The 26,058-nt window shown below is 37.3% G+C and overlaps 1 protein-coding gene and 1 long non-coding RNA gene across 4 annotated transcripts; one reads left to right on the top strand and one right to left on the bottom strand.

Annotated features, from left to right (window-relative positions):
- Nucleotides 1-542: 542 nt before the first annotated feature.
- LOC135964756 (uncharacterized) lies at nt 543-7,634 on the bottom strand. Of its 2 annotated transcripts, none has more exons than XR_010577353.2 (2): nt 6,348-7,634; nt 543-919 (listed from the first exon to the last, which is right to left on the bottom strand). It is a non-coding gene; the product is annotated as an uncharacterized lncRNA (long non-coding RNA). The 2 variants fall into 2 exon arrangements; XR_012416934.1 differs by having other exon boundaries at nt 7,211-7,634.
- A 325-nt stretch (nt 7,635-7,959) lies between these two features.
- Nucleotides 7,960-25,846, top strand: PEX2 (peroxisomal biogenesis factor 2). 2 transcript variants are annotated; one of them, XM_005563584.5, is made up of 4 exons: nt 7,960-8,051; nt 19,901-19,932; nt 21,953-22,096; nt 23,710-25,846. In XM_005563584.5, exons 3-4 carry the CDS (start codon nt 22,060-22,062, stop codon nt 24,642-24,644), a joined length of 972 nt encoding a protein of 323 aa, XP_005563641.3. In that variant the 5' UTR covers nt 7,960-8,051; nt 19,901-19,932; nt 21,953-22,059; the 3' UTR covers nt 24,645-25,846. The 2 variants fall into 2 exon arrangements, with proteins under 2 accessions (XP_005563641.3, XP_005563640.3); XM_005563583.5 differs by lacking the exon at nt 19,901-19,932.
- Nucleotides 25,847-26,058: the final 212 nt, after the last annotated feature.

Genomic DNA, 26,058 nt, shown 5'->3' with positions numbered 1-26,058 from the left:
GAAATGTAAATTAGCACAGCCACTGTAAAAAACAGTATGAAAGTTCCTCAAAAAACTAAAAATATATCCACCATATGATCCTGCATTCCCACTGCTAGGTATACATCCCAAAGAAAGAAAATTAGTGCATCAAAGATACTATATACATTCCCATGTTTATTACAGCACTACTCACAATAGCCAAGGTAAGGAAGGAACCTAAGCGTTTATCAGTGGATAAATGTATAAAAGAAAACATGTCATATATATATATAATGAATATATATGGTATATATATGGCATTTATATATACATACACATATATGGTATATATTATTAATATATTAATAAATATATTACATATATTTATATATATAAATAACTTTTTGTACATTTCAAAATACCTACCAGATTTGGAATGTTCCCAATACCACTAAATAACATTTGAGGTGATGGATATTCAAATTACCCCAGTTTGATCATTACACATTATATGCATGTATCAAAATATCACATGTACCCCGTAAATATGTACAATTATATAACAGTAAAATCTTCAAACATTTTTGAAGTCAATACCAAAAAACCATATTTACTTTATTATTCATTATCTACTGCTGCATAAGAAATAATCTCCAAACTTACTTCTTTGAAAAACATTTATTGTCTTCTAAGTCCTATGGGTAAGGCATACAAGGTCCTCTGGTTCAGAATTTCTCACAAGGCTGCAATCAAGATGTCCACAGAGCTGCAAGCATTTCAAGGATCAACTAGGGAAGGATCTGCGTCTCAATTCATGCTTTTGTTGTAGGCAGAATTTAGTTTTGCACAAGCCGTTCGTCTTGGGGCTTCCATGACTTGCTGGCTGTTGGCCACAGGAGATGCTCAGTTTCTTGACATGTGGGTCTCTTTCAAAGGCAGTTTACCACATTGCAGCTTGCTTCATCAAAGCAAACAAATAAGAGGGCAAAAGAGAGACAGTGTAAGCAAGAGAAAAGTCATAGTTTTCTGGAACCCAATCTCAGAAATGATGTAATATCACTATTGTCCTACTCTGTTCATTGGTAGAGTCACTGGGTCAAGCCTACATTCAAAGGAGGGAGATTATACAAGGGGGCGGGTGCTATGTGATGGAGATCATTGGGTCATCTTAGAAGGTCTCCTACCACACCTCATAAAGTTATCATAGAAATTAAATGGTCTTAATGTATCTGTAATTCATTGTAGACTACCTAGGACACAGCAGATATGCAACAAATATGAATGTATTCTTCCCTCTCTAGTAGAATAAAACTCCTAGGAGACAAAGACATAATCAGTGAGCCCTGCAGTACCTAAGCCAACTTTGCTCTCAACAACCAGTAGAGGCATAAATGATACTGACACTACTGTTCACAATCTCGCTAACATTATCTTTATTTTCAGAAGGTACAACCTATTACCTTTCCGCAGTGACTCATTTACAGTACAAGAGCATGGTAGGCAGAATAATATCCCCCAAAGAGGTCCATAGTCCAATCTATAGAACTTGTGAATAAATTACATAGGAAAAGGAACTTTACACATGTAATCAAGTTAAGATTCCTGAAATGGGAAGACTGGCATGGTTTATCCAGGTGGGTTCAATTTTATCACAAGAATCTTTTAAAAGCAGAGAACCATTCCTGGCTGTGGTCAGAGAAACACCTGTGATTATGCCAGAATGATTAGAGAGATGCAGCATTGCAGGCTTCGAAGGTAGAAGAAGGGGGCCAAGAGCCAATGAATGTGGACAGCCTCCAAAATGAGAAAAGGCAAGAAAACAGATTCTAGCCTGCACACTCCAGTAAAGAGTGCTACCCTGCTGTCAACTTGATCTTAGGTTGGTGAGATCATTGTTGGACTTTTGATCTATAGAACAAGAATATAATACATTTACATTGTTTAAAGCAGCTAAGTTTGTGGCAATTTGGTATAATGGCAACAGAAAAATAATAGAAAGAGAAAATATGTAAGTGTGTCCTGAGAGATATCACACACAGGTACTCTCTAAATGTTGAAGGAATATATATGATCATTCTATAATGTACAATATTAAAAATCATTGAGTAAAAAAACTTTTAGTTCAAAACACCATTACAAAGCATGCGACTATTTTTTCTAAATCATTGTATTTCAAGACCATTAACTATCATCAAAAGCAATGAGAATAAAAACTACTACGTTTTTATTTAACAAACACTTGAACATTTACTATGTGGTAGATACTATTATAAAGTCTAAAGTCATAGATACGTTATAAATATTATTCATTTAGTTCTATTAACTTACAAGACAGTCACTATTATCATTCTTCTTCTACAGACAAAGAACAAACACAATTTTGATGAGCTTTCCCAAGCAAACTTCCCCAAGCTTGTAAGTGGCAGAGCTAGAAATCAAACTCAGGCACTCCGGCTCCACAGTACCTGAATTGTGCTTCTTCTAAAATCATAACTGAATTGTATATAATAATCATAATGAAATCATATATATTCCCAATACATTGTTTCATATATTTATTTAGACTTAAGCAGACTAAAAAATTGTATATATTCTGGATTATTCTTCCCAAATTGTTTGTTGACCAATTACTAAGTACCTCCTACGCCACAGGCATAGAAGAAAAAGAGAAATGAATAAAACAATGAGTCTCCCCTTAGAGAGTTCACAGATTAGTGACAAGAGACAGATGACAAAATAATACAATAATTTATATTTTCATGAAATAATATAAATTCATTAAAGCAAAACCATCTCTTATGGCCCTATTCTCCATGACTTCCTCATTTAGAAGGGAAGGTAAGTATTGAAATAAACAGCTGTGTGATACCTTTTAAGTTATGGTAGAAGCATGTAGCTGGTACCAAGAGGCACAGAAAAAAGAAAAATATTTGTAGGAACTGGCAGAGGGGACACTGAATGGTATGAAGGAGGAGATACAGAGTTTTGTAGTTTAGAGATCATTTCAGCAAGCAAGGATAGTAAGCCTGAAGGGTAGTGAGGCTGGAAGCCACCAATTTGTTAAGAGATGGCTTAAAGTGCAAGGATAATGAGGGTTTGAATTAAGGCAATTGCAGGAAAGATTATTAAAAGAGAGAGTGAATTTGGAGTGGTATTAGCAGGCATTATGGATAGGGACCCAGGATATGACATTGTCCATACTCCCCAGAATCCTCTCCACACACATAAGTCTCCCTCAAAGAATAGTAATAGCAAATGAGAGCAGTGATAAGTTACAATTGATGACTGTGTAAATATCCAGCAGAGGAATGGCAAGAGAGAGTCTCTGGAATGTGTGAAAAGTCCTGGTGCCCTTCTAGAGAGTTTGAACATTAGCCTGCAGATACTAGGATCTGGACAAAGTAGTTAGAATGCATGATCAGATAACAGTGAAGGTACCATGGTTAGAAAGATAGATGCTAGCCTAGAGTGAGGAGAAATCAGTGTCTGAGAAAGGAGATAGTAATGTAGTGTATTAAAGTTAAAATTTTAGGCCGGGCACGGTGGCTCAAGCCTGTAATCCCAGCACTTTGGGAGGCCGAGACGGGCGGATCACGAGGTCAGGAGATCGAGACCATCCTGGCTAACACAGTGAAACCCCGTCTCTACTAAAAATACAAAAACTTAGCCGGGCGAGGTGGCAGGCGCCTGTAGTCCCAGCTACTCGGGAGGCTGAGGCAGGAGAATGGCGTAAACCCGGGAGGCGGAGCTTGCAGTGAGCTGAGATCCGGCCACTGCACTCCAGCCTGGGTGACAGAGCGAGACTCCGTCTCAAAAATAAAAAATTAAAGTTAAAATTTTAATTTTCAGTTTTTATTTTCAGGAAAGACTGATATCTAAAGGCAACAATTCTTTTTATAATAAATACTGTTTTTAAAAGTTGAATTGTCATAAATAATTACAGCTAGCTATTGCTTGCACTGCATAAAGATGTTTCAGTCAATGATGGCCCACATATATAACAGTGGTCCCTAAGATTATAATACTGTATTTTTACTGCAATTTTTCTATGTTTAGACATGGTTAGATATACAAATACTTGCCATTGTGTTACAACTGCCTATAGTACTCAGTACAGTAATACGCTGTGCAGGTTTGTAGGCTTGGAGCAAAAGGTTATCCCACATAGCCTAGGTGTGTAGTAGGCTACACCATCTACGTTTGTGTAAGTACACTCTATGATGTTCACACAACAAAATAGCCTAATGACACACTTCTCAAAATGTATCCCTACTGTTATGAATGACTGTATGTAGAGGCAGTGCTCTAACTACCTTACATATAGTGTTTAATTCTCAAATATTATCTTTGGTTCAGTTTATTGTTAAGTCTCAGAGAGGTTAAGTAACTTGCTCAGGGTCATTCAGTAATGGGTAGGTGGAATTTGAATCCAAAATGTGATGCTAGAACCTGAATTCATAGCCACTGTATCATTAACACATGTTTGGTTAAATCCAGATATGGAGAAATTATTTTTATTATGTTGAGCTTCAGAGCATGCATAGACTCTGGAACCAGACTACCTAGGTTCAGATCTCCATTTCACCATTTAATGGCTGTGAGAAATTCGACTAGTTACTTCAGCTTTCAGTACCTGTTTCCTCATCTGTAAGTGGGAACAATAACAGTATTTGCCTCCTACGGTAGTTCTGAGGATTAAATGAGTAAATTTAGTAAAAGGGCTCAGAAAAGTACCTTGAGCATATTACATAACCAATAACATTTACCTATTATCAATATTATTATTCTAATATAAAGTATTGAGAATAGTGGTATGAAACACTGGATATACTGCATGGCCCCAATTGAGATCTGAGATAGGCAGAATAATGGCTCCTAAATATATCCATTCCCCAATCCCTGTAGGCTGTGAATATGTTACACTATTACCGCAAAAGGGACTTTGCAGATGTAATTAAAGTTACGAACCTTGAGAGGGGGAGATTCTGTCTAATCAATGGATTCTTAAAAGGCTGTAACTGGAGAGATACAGCAATGGAAGAAGAGGAAAGGAAGATTTAGAAGGATGAAAGGGTCTCAATCCACTGTTGCTGGCTTTGGAGACGAAGAGAGCCATAACTAAGGAATGTGAGTGGCCTCTAGAAGCTGGAAACAGCTCTCAGCTGACAGCCAGCAAAGAAACAGGGAGAACAGCTACAACAGCAAGGGACTGAATTTGTCCAACAACATGAATAAGCAAAAAAAAATCAGATTCTTCCCTTAACTCTCTAGAAAGGAACACAGTCCTGTGGACACCTTGATTTTAGGCCATTGAGAACCATGTTGGACTTCTGATCTACAGAATCGTAAGGTAACAAACTGGTGGTGGTTCGAGTTTCTAACTTTGTTACAGAAATAGTATTAATAGTAAACTAATAAAAGATCCACACTTAACTTTTTCCTAAAAGACTCAAACATATTGATTTAGGAACTACATAATATTCTAGAATAAATTTAACTTTTTAAAGTCAGCATTTTAAAACTATATTAGGGACATAAATCAATATCTTATTTACATTTTTATTGTTAAATTCTTAGAATCTAAAAGTTGCTAAAAGGCTAAAGAGGATATAAAATGCTATTACAAAATATTTTCATCTTTTCTATGTAAAGGTAAAAAAATTCAATTTTAATTTTTTAACTTCTCATGGTTAATGAACAAATTAACTTTGATTTTTTTTTCCTAATATTTTTTAAGTCCACAGCCAAGTTCTAATAAATGCACTTAACATGTCACTAGGAATATATAAATTCTAGGTTTAAAATAACTCATGTTTTGCATTTACAGAGGTAAGCATTTACTAAGAAGCAAAATATTCTGTCTTGGTTATTATTTACTTATTCACTGCCTCTGAATTTATATGAATTAGCTCTGAGAGAGTAAGAGCTGTGTCTGTTTTCTGTCTTCACATTTTTATCAACACTGCCTAGCAAAACTCCCGGGCCTCAGAAAGCTTTTGTTAAATACGTGAATGAAAAATAAATATATCTTTAAAAAAGTGGAAACAAAGCTTCCCTGGAACCTCAGCTCACTAGCTCATGGGAAAACTAACAAGGTATACTGTATCTACAGGTTAAACATTAAAATCCAGAACTTATTTTAAACATTTTCAACAGAATGTTAAGTGTTATATGTTTCCCCGCATTCTGAATGAGATTAAATGTTTCAAGTTTCTTGATATCTTTATTATTTTCATTCACTACTGTGTGATGTGCACATGACATACACAAGGCTCTATGAACCAGAATTTGCTTAATGAAAATGTCCTCTACGTCAAGTCTTTGTGTGAGTACTTTACCCTGTTCCTCTCAAAAATTAAGTGAAGCACAGCATACGTGTAGGCTACCTGAAAGAGGTGCAGCGTGGTTGGTTTTCTTCACAATTGCTAAACGAAAGGCCTACTCTTCTTCAGCAAGATTTTTACTCTATAGAACAGCAGTATCCATAGAAATAGAATGGAAACCACGTAATTTAAAATTTTCCAAAACATTCTCATTTTGACATGTAATCAATATAAAATTAATGAAATATTTTTACATTCTTTTTCTTTTCAGACCATGCTTTAGAAATCTGGTGCATGTTCTACACTTAGAGAAGACCTCAGTTCAGACTAGCCACTTTTCAGGTGGCCAGTGACTACTATACTGGACAGTTGCAGCTCTAGAAAATCCACTCCCAAACCCCTAAGTGAACTACATACCCTATCAACTTATAGCTTCTACTCTGTCTCAATTTGTACCATTGTTTCACAATTTGGATAGCATTAGAGTTCATTAATAACTTTTATTTTAGCAAGTCTGCTCCATGGGTAGTTTCTGAAATAAAAATACAAGCCCCCCCCCCCCAAAAAAAAAACCTAATAACTGTGGTTCTACAGTATACGCTCTTTCTCGATGGTCTAACAGAGCTTTCGTAGAAGTGCCTGCTCCTTGTAGGGACGGAGAGTCGAGACTGGAGGCAAGAACTAAGACGTTCTTAAACCCTGCTAAGTGCTGGAATCCTAAAGTGCCTACCATCATTCAAACCTTAGAACTAACTCTCCAGAGACACAGCCATTCATACCGCAGAACCAGATGGCAGTGGCGATCCTCAACGCCAGCTACACGTCACTGCCTGGTGAGTACTCTTCCCTCAGACCCCATTCCCAGAAGCTCTGCCTCGACTCCCCAAGGGGTAAGCGACCTGGCTGCCCTAATTCCTAAGCGTTACCGGGGAGATCTGAGGGCCTCCGAGGGCGGGAAACCTGAGGCCAGGCGCGCGCTGCCCCGAAGGCGAGAGCGTGTCCGGTCCGCTCTACGGGGTCTCCGGGGAGCGCTTTGCAGGGCGGATGACTGACGGGCCAGCTACCTTCCTTCCTGAGCCTGCAGATCAACAAGCTATCCTCCCTGTGCACACAGGCCCCGAGGGCGGGCAGGTCTCCAAGCGCCGCGCAACTGCCCTAGGCCCGACGCAGCCACCTGCCAGAGGGTTCCCTCCCCACCAGGCCATCCCTCAGCCAGTCCTCCGCCGACAGCGAACGAGGAACCCCAGAGGCACGGAGGCGTCTCGCCGACATCCGGCGACCCTTGCCAGGGGCCGTTCGCGGTGTCCGCAAGCAGAGAAAGCCCGGCCCTCATAAGCCCCGGCTTCCCTTAGGCCCCTTGACACTTGTAGCCTCCTCACTTGCGGCCCCTGACCCGGGGCTGACCGGTTCGTGACTCTCCTGCCAATCAGAGACAGAGTTCATCCGGCCAACCGACCAATCACTGCGCGCGGGTGTCCGCTTCGGCTTTTCGGCCCTTCGTCCCTTCGGTTCTTCGGCTTGTCGGCGTTCGCGGCTGTTTGGCCATCCCGGGCCTTCAGCAGCGCCGCTAAAGCGCAGTGCTCGTTGGTGTAACTTTTTCTTTTCTTTTTTTTTTTTTTTTTAGCCACTTCCGGCTCCTGCGTCGCTCCGGAAGCCTGCTAGTTCCGGAAGCCTTGGTAATCCAGATTCTGCTAGGAAAAGACAAGCTTTCCAGAGAATGTTTCAGAGAAAGTTACGTGGAGCGTGGGCGTTTCGCAGACTCCTAAGGTCAGTGTCTGCCCCAGAGAGCCGGAGTGCAAACCCGAGGTCTTGTTTTCAGCTGGGAGGTCGTGGAGTTTCACGACCTTGTAATTGTCGCCGTTTGCTTTTTTTCCCCTGTTTATTGGCTTCCTGTCTTCCTGGAAGAGGCAAATCAAAGCTTCTGAATGTCGGGAAAGGCAGTGAAGCAAACCTAAATTCCAAAAGATGTTTTTAGGATCGCGCCATTAAAAATAAACACACAGCTGCAGTTGAGCCCCTCTGCATTCCACGTAGTGACTTAAGAGACGAACTTTGAAATCTTTTTCTCTCACTTGGCGGTTGTGAGGATATTTACCTCTTATAAACGGCTTTATAAAGAATTGAGGATCCAAGCTTTACTTAATATCTGAAAGTTTATGTAAAGTGTTATATGTGGTACAAAAAATTTGAGTATACTTAGTTTTCTAACATTGTCGAAAGCGCACGTAAAAGCAGTTTGATTTTCTTATGGGGGAAGAGATAATGAAAAGTTTCTGATAAAATTGCTTGCGATAAATTAGTTATATTTCACATTGTCTTTTGATAAGTCTGAATGTGAGAAACGTTTTTTTTCTGGGTTCTTAAAAATCGTTGTTTATTTATTGAAGTACCATTTTCCACATTTCCCACATTTAGTGAAAGGGCTTTTAGCAAGATGAGCAAGACTTGAACGTTCAAGTCTAACACATTCTATTAAACTTCCATGATGCCCCTCGGAAATATTTTATCTTGAAGTTTCGGGCAATTAGATGATACTGGGGCGCTCTCAACACCACAGCTTGTAGTCTAAACAGCTTCCCCTAAAGTGTTACCTTTACTTAATCCTGAACAGAGTGAACTTGGGTTGACTCTTTTAACTTACCTGATCTCACCTATATTATTAATTACTTGTTTCCAGAAAGATTACAGTTGAGTGATCTTGAGCCAGGAAGATATTTGAAAGAACTATTTACAGAATTAAAAAAACAAACAAACAAAAACCCTTCATATTTTTTCTTAAAAAAAAAAATACAAGTAACAGGACATGGAGTGAATACTAGACTATCAGACTAAAGAGTATTAGACTAAGTTGGATTCTAGTCCTCACTCTGATTGCCTTTGTACAGTTTTATCTCTTGGCCGTATTCTCCTTATTTTTAGAAATTAGTGTTAGTACTCAAGCTGGGGTTTTAAAACTGTTCCATAGGAGAACTTGTGTAGAAATTTTCTGGAGCCATGCAGGGAGAGACAAAGCAAGCCCACCCTCAGATTTGTTTTAACAAGAGCAGCTATTTATGTGTTCCGCTTGAATAACAAGGTTCTTGTTAAGAAGATTAAATTTGTATCTTAAACGAGATGATCTGCCTTTTCTTCTAGCAGTAAAATTCTGTTTTTTTTTTTTTTGAATATTCATTTGTACTCAATGTACCTTTATTTATTACAGTTTTTAAAAATAATATATTCACAGCTAATTTATTTCTAAAAGCTACAAATATGTCCCTACTCTGTTTCAATTTATTTTATAAATACAAATTTGAAATTGTTTTCTTTATGATCAAAATTAGAATTTATTATTCTGTCTTCCTCATATCCTTTTATTTTAGCCATAAAATTTTGCGTATATTTGATGCACATAATGATTCTTGCCGTAGGGAGGACAAATATTTTCCATTTTATATATTTGGTAGCTGAACGTTAAAGGTATTAGCAGGCTTGCTCATCATCACATCGATTAAAAGTTCTCAGTCCTAGCCCCATGTTTTTCTCACAACATCAAATAATTGTAAGTTTCTTTCCCTCTTGCACACCGTCCACATGCTCAGGTTCCTATAGCACAAGGAAAATGTGTGAATATGCACAATCTTTATTTCTGGCCAGAAGTTCTCTCTTGAATTATTTCATTTTTTTCCTCTTTCGATGATCTGAGTTGGACGGCCTAGAAGCAAATTGGATGTTCTCTATACCTCTTTTCTGTGAAGTGATAACAGTTTGTAAATGTTTCATGTTCCTTTTCCCTTCCTTTGGAATATACAAGAAACCTCAGGAGAAAAGCCCTAAATTGCTCCATTTGCCCTATGTCTATAATCCTATAATCTTTAAAACCCAGCCCTGTGGTTTCTTTACATGGAAGTGGAGGCAAGGAAGGGATGTCTAGTATCCTCTGCCCTTCTCCATGTGGGATATTAATCTTCCTAACATATTCCCATCTATACAACAAAAATACCTTGTTCTCTGTTGCTTCTTACTCAATTTAATATATTTTCTTTTTATCAGAGATCTCCCTTCTTACTGCCTGTCAATAAAATGAGATCAAATTCCATCCAAGTTATCTTTTCTTTCTTCTTACTAGTAAAACAAAAATCAAGAACTTCAGTGTAATTTTATTTTGATGATTCCTAACCACTTTTCTTTTTTTTGAGACGGAGTCTGGCTCTGTTGCCCAGGCTGGAGTGCAGTGGCATGATCTCAGCTCACTGTAGCCTCCACCTCCCAAGTTCAAGCAATTCTTCTGCCTCAGCCTTCCGAGTAGCTGGGATTGCAGGCGCGTGCCACCATGCCCGGCTAATTTTTGTATTTTTAGTAGAGACAGGATTTCAACATGTTTGCCAGACTGGTCTTGAACTCCTGACCTCAGGCTCTCTGCCCACCTCGGCCGACTTGTCTTTTAGTGTTAAATGAGTGAGTTGGCATTGCCTCTACCTTGCATGTATGTGTTCATAATAGTTAATGTTCACACCTTGGGTTTTTCACTAATCTATTCCCTTTGTTCACATTTGACATGGTCCTTAGAATGGTCGTTTGACCACATGTATAGAGAGGCAGGGAGAGGGAATGTAGACAAGATACATCCCAAGCAGCAAGGAAAACTGTACCTCATTCCTTTAATTTCTTTCCCCATCTACAATCCTGACAACTTGACTGGCAGTCTGGTCTTTTGAATGTGATCTTGAAAGGGAAAAAGATTTCTTTTGAGTTCTGTGGGATTAAATTTGATCCAAGCTTAGCAAATATCCATTCCACTAAGTGTATTTTGTATGTGCTACAGTTTTTCTAATGTTTACCATAAATTTACTAATTACCAGCTTGACTTTAGAAGTGTTGTTAATCTTCTCAAGCCTTAATTTTTGTCTTCTTAAAATGGAGATGATGATAATGTACTTACTGTGTTGTAAGATTAAATGAAATAAAGAATGTAAAGAAAAGTTATAGTGCCTTGTACATGATATATATCACATGGTAGTTCCTCCTATTCCATTGCTAATGGCTGTTTATTCCTTTGGGGATATTTCCACATTCTCTTGTACCATAAAATGTGCAATTAAATGTTTGTTTCAGTTATTTTCAAGTCATTTAGAATTCTTAAGCAATTAGATTCTAAAGCCTGTTTTTTAAATTTATAGAGTATTTAAAGATCTAGCTGCTCATACATTTCATGTGTGTCTTGTTTGTTCATACTCGCACTAGTATTTTTCCCATAGTTTATGCCTATACTCTTAGTACTTGGCCTCTTTAAGGTAGCCCCATCTGTGTGACCTGTGTTACCATCCTAAACTTTTGGGTCCATCACCACGTTGTCAGTATAGGACACTGGTTTAGAGCTGGTTCTGCCCCCTCTGGTCATGGGATTTTACACAAGTCATCTAATCTCTTTGTGCCTTAATTTTCTTGTTTTAGAACAGAATTAATAATAGAACATCTTTGTTAGTATTATAAGGATTAAATGATTTAATATTTAAACTTGTACCTAGTAATTAGTTATAGTAGTCACTTGTTAGCATTCAGTAACTGCTAAGTGTTATGTGTTTTCTCTGGTTGTAAACAAGTTCATTGGGATTGTCTTCCTTAGTGGTTCACTGTTACTCTTTATGAATACTGTCTCTGTCTCCTGTGTCCTGCTCTGATTTCTCTATTCCTCATGTCCTATATTGCTCTTTTGCAATTAGAAATAGCTATTCTTTTATTTTTTTCCCTTTCCCTTCCAAGATTTCCTAAAACAGTTTATATAAGGATTCTAGATAGGTAGGTAAATTTACAGTTGCTTTTTTTTTTTTTTTTTTTTTTTTAACCAGTGAAGAGTGTAGTGTAATAAAATGACTTGTCTAGAGTCACACAATGTGTTAGTGAACCTGGGCTAGAATACAAACCTAATCAGAGGCAGTTTAACTCTGCTTTCCCTGATATTCGCTTCAGCATCTGTTCTTTATTTTCACAATAAGCATTCTCAGACTCAGAAGTATCAGGTTTCTGAAAGGAAAAAAAAAATATGAGTGCCATGCTGTTATCTTAAAAATATACTTATAAAACTAGGCCCAAGTATTGGAAATTCTTTTCTCAGGTTTTAAAAAAGTATTTTGTGCTAGTTTTAGATACTTGAATAACTATATTGTATATGAGATAAGTAAGGCACTCAGTTGATTGTATAAGACGCAGTATAGTCTTGACTTGTGTTGAGTTTTCTCTTCTCCCCAAATGGGGAAAACAAAAGTATTTTCCCCTCTTCTGGGGCAGGTTACTTAACCATTGTCCATATTTTTGAGAAATATGTGCAACTTTGAAGTTTATCTTTCAGATACATTTTAGAAGTGTTTTGTCATGTACCCACTACCACTTCAAAAAGAAAAATCCTATTTGGATTTTGATGAGGCAGTGTTCGTTGAAGTTAAAAGTAATTTAGAGGTCTATTGGACATAACACAGTTTTAAAATTTCACATATCTTGGCTATACCCAAATGAGCACAACTGGGATTTACAACATCAGATGTCTATAAACTATTAAAACTTAGATTATGTATGATGAAAGAGAAGAACAAGAAAGTAGTGACAAGGCACTTAGCAAGTCTGTGGCAGAAGTGGGATTTGAACTTAGAGTTGTTAGGCCTGTTCACAGTGCCAGAGGTCACAGTGTTCTAATGGGCTTCAACCATAGCCTTTTTTCTTTTGCCCATATTTGAAATGTGTTCTGGGAATCGGTGTCCAGTTAAATCCCTCTTTGATGCATGTCCCATTTATTAGTATTGATTTCAATACAGTGGACAGTAAATCTATCTGACTATACAAAGGAAATAAAATGGTAGGTTATAGGTTCAAAACTTAAGATGTCTAGTCATAGAATTTTATTCATATAACCTCATAATACGAAATGCTAAGTTTAACATTTTCAGAAAGAGAAAACAATGAACGTGATCTCATCCACTTTGATTGCTAGAACATTTAAGATAGTGTGGCAGTGACATTTTCATTCTAAAACTTAGTTTATTATTGTGGAGATGGAAAAGAGTAGCCTGGCAGGGGGTGCATGAGTGGGTATGACACCATAGAGATTACTTGAGAATCACATGTTTCTGCTGACAAAGTTTACAGGACTGTAAATTTAAATGCAGAATTTTTGTAGGCAGTATGCATTGACAGATATGCCTAATGGTAATGCATCTAATACTGAGAGTCTTGGAACAGGTCAATAATAATGTGTGTATTGATAGCAGCGATGTAGGAGATGCTACATGGTATTATAGCTAAAATCCATGTTATCCCCTTAATCATAATTACGTTAATATTGACAGGCCCTTGACAATACCCACATTATTATTGATAGATTTCTGTCGATAACATGTTTTTAAAGAAAATATATTCATTCATAATTTGTACTATACTCAATAAAACTATAAAATACATCCTGAAAAATTCCTTCATCCTCAGTGAGATACAGTCATTTGTTTAGTTTTTGGAATGTGATATAGATGGCAAAGTTTTTATTTTGGGGTATGAAAAACATAAAAGGAAAGCATGAGTTATTTAAGGGATAAGGTTATATATTGCTGCTCTTAGTAAATAATTTTTAGTTGTCTTTTTCTGTGAAAGAAAAGCAGTGTGACATGTTTAGTGATAAAATGTCAGCAGGAGACCCTTTTAATAGTTTTTAGTACTAGATCATTTTGTCTTAAACATATTTATGTGACAAGTTAATCACACTAACTCTAGTAGATGCTATACTTTTTATCTGGTCTTGATTTTGCCTTACACATCTTTTTCACATATCCTCAACATGGTAGAATCCTTCCCTAAACACTAAAATTATTTAGTGCCAATTATAATTATAGTTACATATTTTTATATATCTCTTTGCATAATGAATAAATGTATCTCTCCCCTTCCCTGGGTTAGCATTTTGGAATCTTAAAGTTAGTATAGTTCGAGAGTTGCAGGAGTGGGTGGCTGGTAGGATTGTGTATGAAAAGATAGAATAGAAAAAAGCATTGTTTGTTTTGGCATTTTGGAAAAATCAATTAGAATTAAATTTAATGGTGGTGGTTTCAATTGAAAGCAATTCCTACTTTTTTAAAAAAGGAGTTAGCTTGTAATTTTTAAAAATATTCAAGTTTGAGCTTACATTTATAAAACTAAATACTAATTTGCAATAACCAATAATATAGAAATTGTTAAACTTACTTAAATTCTTGAAAGTAAAGTCAAAATAGACTTACCAATAGTTGGGCATGGGTATTGGCAATCCTTGTAACAGAAGTCAGGAAAGTACTAATTTACCAAAAGCATTGGGAATTTTTGACCCAAAAATGTGAAGGGATAGTATAGTCTTCCTCTTGATTTCCATGGTTCTTAAGTAAGTTAAATTACTTTGACTTTTCCAGGAAGTTGTTAGCATCATAGGTAGGCCCCTGAATTGTTGCAGGAATCCTATAAATCAGGTCTCCCAGAACGGCAGTTTTTCTTTTCTTCAGTTTTATTGAACTCTGCCATCAGATTAATCTTTTGAAATTTATATCCCATTGTGTCTCTTCTCTTCAATGATTATTCGTGCCCACAGAATCAATACAATTTCCTTAACACCGGTTCTTTTTACAATGTGGCTAGGTTGACACTTCAGTCTCTCCTGCTGGCCTGCTTGGTCATGGCAGATGACTTGTCTGCTTCCAGATAACAGATGTAGCCACACTGACGGGACTTAAATAACCAAGGATGAAGCTCATGCTGCAACCTGTCTCCATATGTCCCAGCTAGGCTATGGTCAGGAGCTTGCACATTTCTGGGCTTTCACACAACCTGTTCCCTTACCTTACATACCATTTTCCTCTTTTCTGCCTGGGAAGTTTTGTGATTCTTTATAATGTTTTTATGTTTTGGGATCCATTCTTCACTTCAGAGATCAATGGCCAGTCCTGATTTTCTGTGTCTTTTAAAATGCTTGAATAAAAAGAAGTTAGCTGACAGTTAAATATTTAGATTGAATCTCTGGTACCTAGGAGAATGCCTTGTATTTGGTAGGTGTCCAGTATATATTGGTTACATTGAGTAACCATTTGTCAGAGAATTAGAATTCACTAAAACACAAACAGCTTACACTATATTGGGAGTAATTTTATGTGATATAAAGTCGTTTGCGGCATTTGTGCTTCATACCTATTATAACAAATGTTGTACCGCTGTAGAGGGAAGAAGATTCCATAATTGGGTTAGTTGAATTTCTAGTTATTTTGATTTCATCATTTTCTTCTACTCCTTGGCTGCCCTTTTCTAGAGAGTATTCTAGAATAGCTGTACCTACCAGAAAGAGAGGGTGGGGTGGGAGTTCATGCGATGAGGAAGAACTGAATGTAATATGCTGGTGATGAACACAAGTTTGTGTGCTTGTGTTGGACTGCCTGTACCATGTTCTGTGCAGCAAAGCACCCTAGCGTCAAGTATTATAAGTGTGCATTCATGAGGTTTCTTTATTTTAAGATAACAGGCACAACTGTGTTGATGGGGCTAAATAATCACGGGAGCAGGTCATGTGGGAACCCATCTCTTTTCTCAATCCACACTGTGTCATATCCTTTCAGACAAGGTGGAAGTTAAGTGGACAATGAGTTTCACTGAACCATATCTCTGCCCACTCCTGCCTGGCCCCTCCCACATGCACACAGAAGGGTGACATCATGTTCGTGGTTTAACTGCCACAATTTATGTCTTAACGATGTCAATATTTCCTGGAAAAATATTTTGATACAGGTTGTTTGAGGCATTACTATGACTAATAGTGAAGGTTTCAGTTTTTTGAAATGAGATTTGCCAAAATTAGTTTGGGGCCTGTTACTTTTCATGCCCATCCCTAGCCAAAGCAACAATAATGTAATAAATAATACTGCTTTGTGGCTTCCAAACCACTTTCATAACATTATCTGGTTTAATCTCAACAACTTTGTGAGGTAGCTGTTATTTCCAACTTTTAGGAGAAGAATCCGAGGCTAATGAATTTTTTTAAGATCACATAGCAAGTAAGTGGCAGAGCTAGAACTTGAGCCCAGGCCTGTTTGATTTTAAATCTGCTTTTTCCACTCTATGACAGATGCCTAAAGAAGAATGTAGAGCCTGGGAGAAGTATTCCACTTTAATGAACTATGATGTGTAATAGACAGTGTCTGTTCTATGTTTACAACTAAAAGAAGTCACAAAAATGACTAAAATGTTGGAAAATAAAACCTAAAACAAAAAATAGAGAAATTATTCATCTGGAGGAGCAAAGGCTGAAGAACAGTTTAATAATAGTCTTTTGGTCTATTAAAGAGTCTTATGTAGGGAGGAGAGCAAGCCCAGCTGTTCCTAATCTACACTGAGGCCAGGCCTGGGGAGAAAAAGAAGAAAGAAAAAAATGTTAAACTGTAACAGAAGGGATAAGAAAGAATTTTTTGATAATAAGTATTGTTAAATATTGTATTGGTTAAAGACTGTTTAGGTCTCCTTTTCTGGCAGTCATTAAAAATTCCTATTTTTACTGAATGTTTTTAAGTGTGATTCCTCCAAAAACAAGAGACTTGAAATATATGATTCTTCTGAGAAACCACTCCCTCTGACCAGTTGCTCACTAAATATCACTAAGGAACCTGAGGAAGAGATGCAGTTATGCTGTACTTATCAAGAGGGTACATTCTGAGAAACACATAGTTTGATGATTTCATCATTGTGCGAACATCATAGAGTGTACTTACACAAGCCTAGTTGGTATAGCCTAGTTCATACCTCATTATATTTTACTGTGCTTTCTTCTGGTTTGCAGATACTACTTTTACAAATTAAAGGTTTTGTAGCAAACCTGAGTCAATCAAGTCTATCTGCACAATTTTTTTCCAACAGCATGTACTCAACTTTGTGTCTCTGTGTAACATTTTTGTAATTCTTGCAATATTTCAGACTTTTTTTATTATGATATTTGTAATGTTGACCTGTGATCAGTGATCTTTGTTATTACTATTATAACTGTTCTGGGGCACCAGGAACTGTATCCATATAAGATGGTGAACTTAATAAATATTCTGGGGCACCAAGAACTGTTTCCATATAAGATGGTGAACTTATATTTTGGGGCACATGGTAGAATCCTTCATTAAACACTAAGAACTGGTATCCATATAAGATGGTGAACTTAATAAATATTCTGGGGCACCAAGAACTGTTTCCATATAAGATGATGAACTTATATTCTGGGGCACATGGTAGAATCCTTCATTAAACACTAAGAACTGGTATCCATATAAGATGGTGAACTTAATAAATATTGTGTGTTCTAACTGTTCGACCGACTTGCCTATTCCCTGAGACACAACAGTGTTGAAATTAGGCCAATTAAAATAAGCCTACAAAAGCCTACAATGGCCCTTTCACTCGAACAAGTGTTCAAGTGAAAGGAAGAGTTGTACATCTCTCACTTTAAATCAAAATCTAGCAGTGATTAAGCTTAGTGAGGAAGCCATGTCAGAAGCCAACAGGGGCCAAAAGATAGACCTCTTATACCAAACAGCCAAGTTGTGAATGCAAAGGAAAAGTTCTTGAAGGAAATTAAAAGTGCTCCTCTAGGGAACATATGAATTAAAGAAAGTAAACAGCCTTGTTGATGATGATGTGGAAAAAGTTTTAGTGGTCTAGATAGAAGATCAAACCAGCCACAAAATTCCCTTAAGCCGAAGCCTAATCCAGAGCAAGTTCCTAACTCTCTTCAATTCTTTAAGACAGAGAGGTAAGAAATCTGCAGAAGAAGAGATGGAAGCTAGCAGAGGTTGGTTCATGAGATTTAAGGAAATAACCATCTTTTATAATATAAACATGCAAGCTGAAGCAGCAAATGCTGACATCAGAGCTGCAGCAAGTTACCCAGAAGCTCTAGCTAAATAATTGCTGAAGGTAGCTAGGCTAGACAATATATTTTCAAGGTAGACAAAGGCCTTATGTTGGAAGAAAATGCCATGTAACACTTTGATAGCTAGAGAGGAGAAGCCAATATGTGGCTTCAGAGCTTCAAAGGACAGACTGACTCTCCTGTTGGGGGCTAATGTAGCTGGTGGCTTTTAAGTTGAAGCCAGTGCTTATTTACCATTCTAAAAATTCGAAGACCCTTAAGAATTACGCTAGAACTGCTCTGCCTGTACTTTATAAATAAAAAAACCAAAGCCTGGATGACAGCACATCTGTTTGCAGCATGGTTTACTGAATATTTTAAGCACACAGGTGAGACCTCAAAAAAAGTATTTCAAAATATTACTGCTCATCGATGTGCACCTTAGTCACCCAGGAGCTCTGACGAAGATGTACAAGGAGATTAATGTTTTCATGCCTGCTATTACAGCATTCATTCTGCACCCTGTGGATCAAGGAGTAATTTTGACTTTTATATATTATTTTTTAAGAACTACATTTCATAAGGCTGTAGTTGCCAATAGCAGTTTCTCTGATGGATCTGGGCAAAGTAAATTGAAAACCTTCTGGAAAAGATTCGCCATTCTGTGTACCATTAAGAACATGATTCATGAGAGGTCAACATATCGACATGAACAGGAGTTTGTAAGAAGTTGATTCTAACCATTGTGGATGACTTTGAGGAGTTCAAGACTTCAGTGGAGGAAATAACTACAGATGTGGTAGAAACAGCAAGAGAATTAGAATTAGAGTGGAGCCTAAAGATGTGACTGATTTGCTACAATCTCATAATAGAACTTGAATCGATGAGTTGCTTCCCCTCTTTTTTTTTTTTTTTTTTGAAACGAAGATCATGCTCTGTCACTCAGGCTGGTGTACAATAGCAGTCAGCTCACTGCAGCCTCTCAATCTGGGCTCAAGCAGCTCTCCTGCCTCAGCCTCCCCTTAGTAGCTAGGACTACAGATGCATGCCAGCATGCCTGGCTTTTTTTTTTTTTTTTTTTTTTTTTTTTTTTTTTTTTTTTTAATTTTTGTAGAGACAGTGTCTCCCTATGTTGCCCAGCAATCCTCCCTTGGCCTCCCAAAGGTCTGGAGTTATAGGCCTTTGTTCTGGATAAACAAAGAAAGTGGTTTCTTAAGATGGAGTCTACACTTGGGGAAATGCTGTAAACATTGTTGAAAAGATAGCAAAGGATTTAGAATATCCCATAAACTTAATTGATAAAGCAGTGACAGGGTTTGAGACTATTTACTGCAATTTTGAAAGAAGGTTTACTCTTGGTAAAATGCTATCCTTTAGAAAGCTTCGCATGCTACAGAGAAATCTTTCATGAAATGAGTCAATCCATTGCAGCAAACTTTGTTGTTGTCATAAGATATTGCCACAACCACCCCAGCCTTCAGCAGTCATCACCCTGATCAGTCAGCAGGCATTAACATCAAGGCAGGACCCTCCACTATCAAAAAGATTATAACTCACTGAGGGCTCAGGTGGTTGTTAGCATTTTTTAGCAATCAAGTAATTTTTAATTAAGGTATGTACATTGTTTTTAAGGCACAGTGCTATTGCACACTTAATTGATTGCAGTATAGTGAAAGTGTAAGTTTTATATGCATTGGAAAACCAAAAAAGTTGTGTAACTTACTTTATTGTGATATTTACTTTATTGCAGTGGTCTGGAACCTAACCTAGAGTGTCTCTGAGGTATGTTTGCTTTATGTGATTCTGATGAACTCACAAGTTTGAAAACCACTAGACTAGAGGAACAGAGACCACAGGACTGTGATGGTGAAGACCACAGTTTAGACGGATTAAAAGTCCAGAGATATATGTATCTTTATCATAGACAAATATATGTTAGCAGTTAAAAACTAACAGAATAAGATTATGTTGTTACAAAGAAAGTTGAATGTGTTACAACAAGATCTATCTTGTTTTGAATCACTGCCTTCTTGATTTTAGCACTTACATAGATCAAGTAGATTTAAAATAGATTAGTTTTACCAGAGGGGCATCAGACTTCTAAAATTCTACCTAGATTTTTTCTGTCATATTTATATAACTGCCTACTGAACTTTTCCACTTAGATGTCTCATAGGAGCCTCAGATCTTTAACATTGCATGTATTTATTATCTTTCTGTTCAAACATGTATTGCCTCATGGATTTCTTGTTTCAGGGACTTGGATCTCTATCACTCAATTACTTAAGTCAGTTTGTCTTGGCTTATTTCTCTCCAGATAGTGTCACTTCTACCACCTCATCGCTTTCAAAGATACCCTTTTCTCTCTGTCCCCACTGATACTTTTCTAATTTAGGCCATCATTAGTTTCTCACCAGATCATTTTAACAACCTGTTAACTAGTCTCTATGTTTCCAGTCTTTTCTCTCAGCCTTGAATCCATTCTTTCCTCAGGTTGGTTAGAACAAACAGTCTAAAATGTAAATCTTATTAGTTCTTTGCGTACAACTATTGAGGGCTTCCCATTACCTTCTTCATAAAATACAGCCTTCTCAGCTTGGCTTCTAGGGCCTTTAGGACCTGTCTCCTGCTTCTTTCCAGCCTTATCTCATCTGTGCACCTCTAGTCCTTAGTACCTACTCTTCCCACCATTGGCAATAATAATCTTACCCTCCTTTACCAGGCTGACATGCTAATACTTCAGGTGGCTGCTTAGGTATTTCCTCTCCCAGAAAGTCTTATCTGACCTTCTGAAGTATAGTTGTAACCATAGTGCCCTGAATTTTCCCTTGCAGATCACTGATCGCACCTTATTGTAATCACCTGTTTATTTTATATAGCACACCTTTACTTTTCCCTCTCTTTCCACAGTAGACTATAGGCTCCACAAGGGTTGAGACAGTGTCTGTTGTACCATTATATCACTAGCTCTCACATTAACAGGTAAATAACAGATGCACAATAAACATGTTGAAATTAGTGAAATTAGTAATAATCATCTTTCTGGATATGGTAATTTGAAATAATTTTAAAGTGTAATGGATGGGAATTTATATTTTCTATCCTTCACACATTACAGACTTTCATCCTGTTCATTTATTCATTTATCTAGTGCTTGTAGAGTGCCTTCTGTGTACCAGGAACTGAGATAGTTGTTCTGATTCAACTGTAATAAGGCTCAAATAATCTTTACAACAGTGCTTATCCTCTAGTGGAGGAAATAAACAATTTATAAGTAGTTTATGTACAGTAGATAGAGGCCAAGAAAGAGAAAGAATAGCGTGCCAAGGGAACAACTCGATGGGCAGCTACCCAAATTTGGAGTCAGAAGGAAGTGATGTCTGAGCCAGTACTTAAAAACTTAGTATGAGTTTTCAGTTAAAGATTGGAAACAGACTGTTCCACACAAAGGGAAAGGACAGTGAAGTCTACTGGTGAACAAAAGAAGGGGGTACTTTTTGACTGGATATGATGCGTAAAGAAGGAAAGCAAGCTGGGAGTGGATTTGGGGAGGTTTGTGTTTTAGAGCATTGGCATTGTGGGGAATGCACTGAAGGAGGCAGAAGGTAAGGTAGACCAGTTTGTTGGAATCCATGAGAGAGGAGAGCAGCCAGAATTCAGGAAAAGGTTTGCGGGGGATAGGGAGTGACAGATGGATTAGGAAAAATTTTGGACCACGTATCAACAGTCCTTGGCAATGGATTTGATTTGTAGAGTGAGGAAAGAGAACTACCTTTCTAACTTTATTCTTTTTTGTGTGTAGCTTCTAGCAAGTATGAGGCAAGGGTTTCACAGAAGAACTTGGAGCAAAAATTCCCACTGCCATAGCTATAGGCTGTCCAGTCTTGAGGGAGCTGCAGGAACGGGAAAATGGTGAGATCTGCCCAGAAGATCATTGGCATTTATGGTGAGAAGCATTCCTGTTGTATATCTGGTTTGAGAGAAAAATAGCACCAAACAACCTGTTATTCAATGATCACTTTTATTTCCTGGACTTGAACTTATTAAACATGTAGTCTTCTGCCACTAAGTCTTCTAGGATGCATGGGTAAATTTAGAACTTCCCTCTTGAAAACATCTTCAGTTGTCAAAGATACTCCCAATTTCAAGAAGTACACGTTTATTTTACCTTCTAATAAATTGTGTTTATCATTTTTTTTACTAAAAATCGTAACAGAATAGAATGTGAAAAGACTTTGAAGGTTGTTTTATCTCCAGCCCTTTGTTTTATCAGTGAAGAAACCAAGGCATAGGTCAGGGTCGGGGAAATGACTTGTCGAAGAATACATGACCAGAGCGTGGCAGTGAGCTCTGGCAGGATCCATGCCTCCTTCAATAACTGTTCTTTCTGTTAGTGTATTGGCCTTTTAAAGGCCTAGACATGATAACCAAGCCCAGTGTGGTGATAGCCCATTTTAATTTTTTTGTGTTTTTTTTTTTTTTTCCTAGCTTTATTGGAGTATAATTGGCAAGTAAAAATGGTATATATTCAAAGTGTGCAATGTAATGATCTATTTTTTTTTTTGGTCATGGGTGGATTTGCCAGTTAATAATATTTAAAGTATCTGAACTGGTCTGTATACTGGATTATAGCAGTGACTTGGTGTTTTAATTATATCAGCTTGCACATAATACGTATATGTGTATTGAATCAGTAATATATGTGTATCGAATCAGTAAGCTGTACCTAGCTAACCATTAATCAGCTCTTACATTTCATTTAAGTTTTTTTGCCTTTAGCACCAATTTGTTTCCTTAGTGTATTTATGACATTATTGTGGTATATATTTTTATATCATAGCTTTCTTAGAGTACTGTATGATGTATACGTTTTTAGTACGTTAATAATGATATTTCTGCATTCTTGTTCCCTCATACTAAGATTTAGTACTATTTATTTTCTGCAATAGTGTGATAGAATAGTAACCATGTATTGTTCTTTTATTTTTCTTTTTAACTTCCTTTACACATAGAAAATGTATTTGAGAAAGATTAAATGACTTGCTGAAAAATAACACTTTTGGAGTCAGTAGAAGTGCTGGAAAATAAACGGAGGTCTTGTCTTAACCATCTATTGCAATGTTCTATATAGTAGTTGTATTTATTACCTTCAAATGTCTCTTCATTAGTCATGTTATTCAGCCTCCTTTCTGTTAACTTCAGGATTTTAGTATCTCCCTGCTAGAATATCTGACCAAAGAGTATTGCTTAGAAGTATATTTGTGGAAAGAGGGTACAGGTTTTGTTTTGTTTTGTTTTGTTATTTCTTTGATGAGGAGGGCCAAGAAAAAAGAAAAAGAAATTAATAAAAAAAGGCAGGGGGAGAAAGAAAGGCTCTGAGAGACGAGACAGAAGTTTCAAGTAAGAAGTGATTATCCGCTGTACTGTTTTAGACTACTGAAAGGCTCATCTCTTGTGTATCCTGTGTAATTTGTGTATGACAGTTTCCGGGCATAAGTTGAGGGGGTTGTACAAGATTGCAACTCTTTGTTAATGTTCTTCAATTGTATTTTTTCCTAGAGACCTTCAGAGAAGACATGGCTTCCAGAAAAGAGAATGCAAAGAGTGCAAACAGAGTGCTAAGAATAAGCCAGTTGGATGCGCTTGAACTAAACAAGGCCCTGGAGCAGCTAGTTTGGTCCCAGTTTACTCAGTGCTTTCATGGATTTAAACCTGGGCTATTAGCTCGCTTTGAGCCAGAGGTGAAAGCGTGCTTATGGCTTTTCTTGTGGAGATTCACCATCTACTCCAAAAATGCCACAGTGGGACAGTCAGTTTTGAATATTCAGTACAAAAATGATTTTTCCCCTAACCTGAGATATCAGCCACCCAGTAAAAATCAAAAAATCTGGTATGCTGTTTGTACAATTGGTGGGAGGTGGTTAGAAGAACGATGCTATGATTTGTTTCGAAACCATCATTTAGCATCATTTGGGAAAGTCAAGCAGTGTGTGAATTTTGTGGTTGGACTTTTGAAATTAGGTGGACTGATTAATTTTTTGATTTTCCTTCAGAGGGGAAAGTTTGCAACTTTGACAGAACGTCTCCTAGGCATTCATTCTGTATTTTGCAAGCCTCAAAACATACGTGAAGTTGGCTTTGAATACATGAATAGGGAACTTCTCTGGCATGGTTTTGCTGAATTTCTGATTTTTCTCTTACCACTTATCAGTGTCCAGAAGTTGAAAGCCAAGCTGTCTTCATGGTGTATCCCTCTTACTGGTGCACCTAATAGTGACAATACATTAGCCACTAGTGGCAAAGAATGCTCTCTTTGTGGAGAGTGGCCCACCATGCCTCACACCATAGGATGTGAGCATATTTTCTGTTATTTCTGTGCTAAGAGTAGTTTCTTATTTGACATGTACTTTACTTGTCCTAAGTGTGGCACAGAAGTGCACAGTCTGCAGCCACTGAAATCAGGAATTGAGATGTCAGAAGTAAATGCTCTTTAGAAACTAAAATTGCTTCCTCTGAGGAAAAAAATGCACCGTGTTTAAATTCTGAATGTTAGTCATCCTAAGTAAACGATTTATGTATCCTTTATAAGGAATGTGCTGCCTAGCCATTGTCTTCTGCTCCTTTCCAGTCATGACTAAATTCTAATCACTAGAAACCATGTGATTCTAAATATATTATGGAAATGTTATTTAAATCATTGCATTCAATTTTTAATGTCAAGAATAGTGGACAACTTTTGTCAGGTGACTACTAACAATGCTCCTTCATTTTACTACTTCTTAAAACGAGGTTGGATTCTAAAGATAAAGATTTTGGAGACTCTGGGATGAGTGTGCATTTATTTTCAGAGATGACATAATATGATAATGTGACAACTATAAGACTGTTGTTTTAAACCTTAAGACCTGATGCCTCAGTTCTCAGTTGTAATTTTTTTTTTTTTTTTTTTTGAGACGGTGTCGCGCTCTATCACCCAGGCTGGAGTGCAGTGGCGCAATCTCTGCTCACTGCAACCTCCGCCTCCCAGGTTCAAGCAATTCTTCTGCCTCAGCCTCCCGAGTAGCTGGGACTACAGGTGCGTGTCACGATGCCCAGCTAATTTTTGTGTTTTTAGTTTCACCGTGTTAGCCAGGATGGTCTCGACTCCTGACTTTATGGTCTATCCACCTCGGCCTCCCAAAGTGTTGGGATTACAGGCGTGAGCCAGTGCCCGGCCACCTCAGTTGTAATGTTACGCTGTTCTCCGAAGCCAGTTTTTAAGAAGTTCAGTCCTCAGCTGTCTGACCCCTCCACAGTTGGCTTTATATTCAGAAAGCAAAAATTACTTAAGGCAACTTGGAAGTGAGGCCTGGGAACAACTGGGGGCAACTAGTACGAACAGCACTGTTTACAGGTCTCTTTCTCTTGCCTTTGATTCAGAGCTCTCATTCTCAGTAAATATTGATAGTTTTATTGAAACAAAAGAGGCCTTTAGCATGGTAATAATACAGCAGCGCATATCAAGATAATTCTGTATCATTCACTCCTTTTCTCTGTATTTTTTAACTTAAATTTAGACTCTTAAAATTGTATAGAATTATTAGGTTGAACATTGAATTATTTCAAGTCTTAACTAGAATTTTTTTAAAAAACAGGTTTTAAATGTTTTTAAATAAATGTCTTGCTAGTATGGTGGAAATACACTGCCAGTTCATTTTTCTCTTCATCTTTCATTGAAAAGCACTCAGGTGCCAGGTACTGACGTAGCCATTGGAGGCACAACACTACATTAAGCAGGAAAAAGAAAGTTACCTTCATGGAGTTTACATTCTGTGATTGAATGAACTGTAAGTTTGATTTAGATTCAATTTAGTGTAAGATACCGAAGAAGTTTTGTAGTTTGAATTAAGAGTATTTTACATCTTAAGA

The sequence above is a fragment of the Macaca fascicularis genome, chromosome 8 (genome assembly GCF_037993035.2).
Source record: "Macaca fascicularis isolate 582-1 chromosome 8, T2T-MFA8v1.1".
Classification (NCBI taxonomy): domain Eukaryota; kingdom Metazoa; phylum Chordata; class Mammalia; order Primates; family Cercopithecidae; genus Macaca; species Macaca fascicularis.
This window is presented reverse-complemented; position numbering and strand designations above follow the sequence as displayed.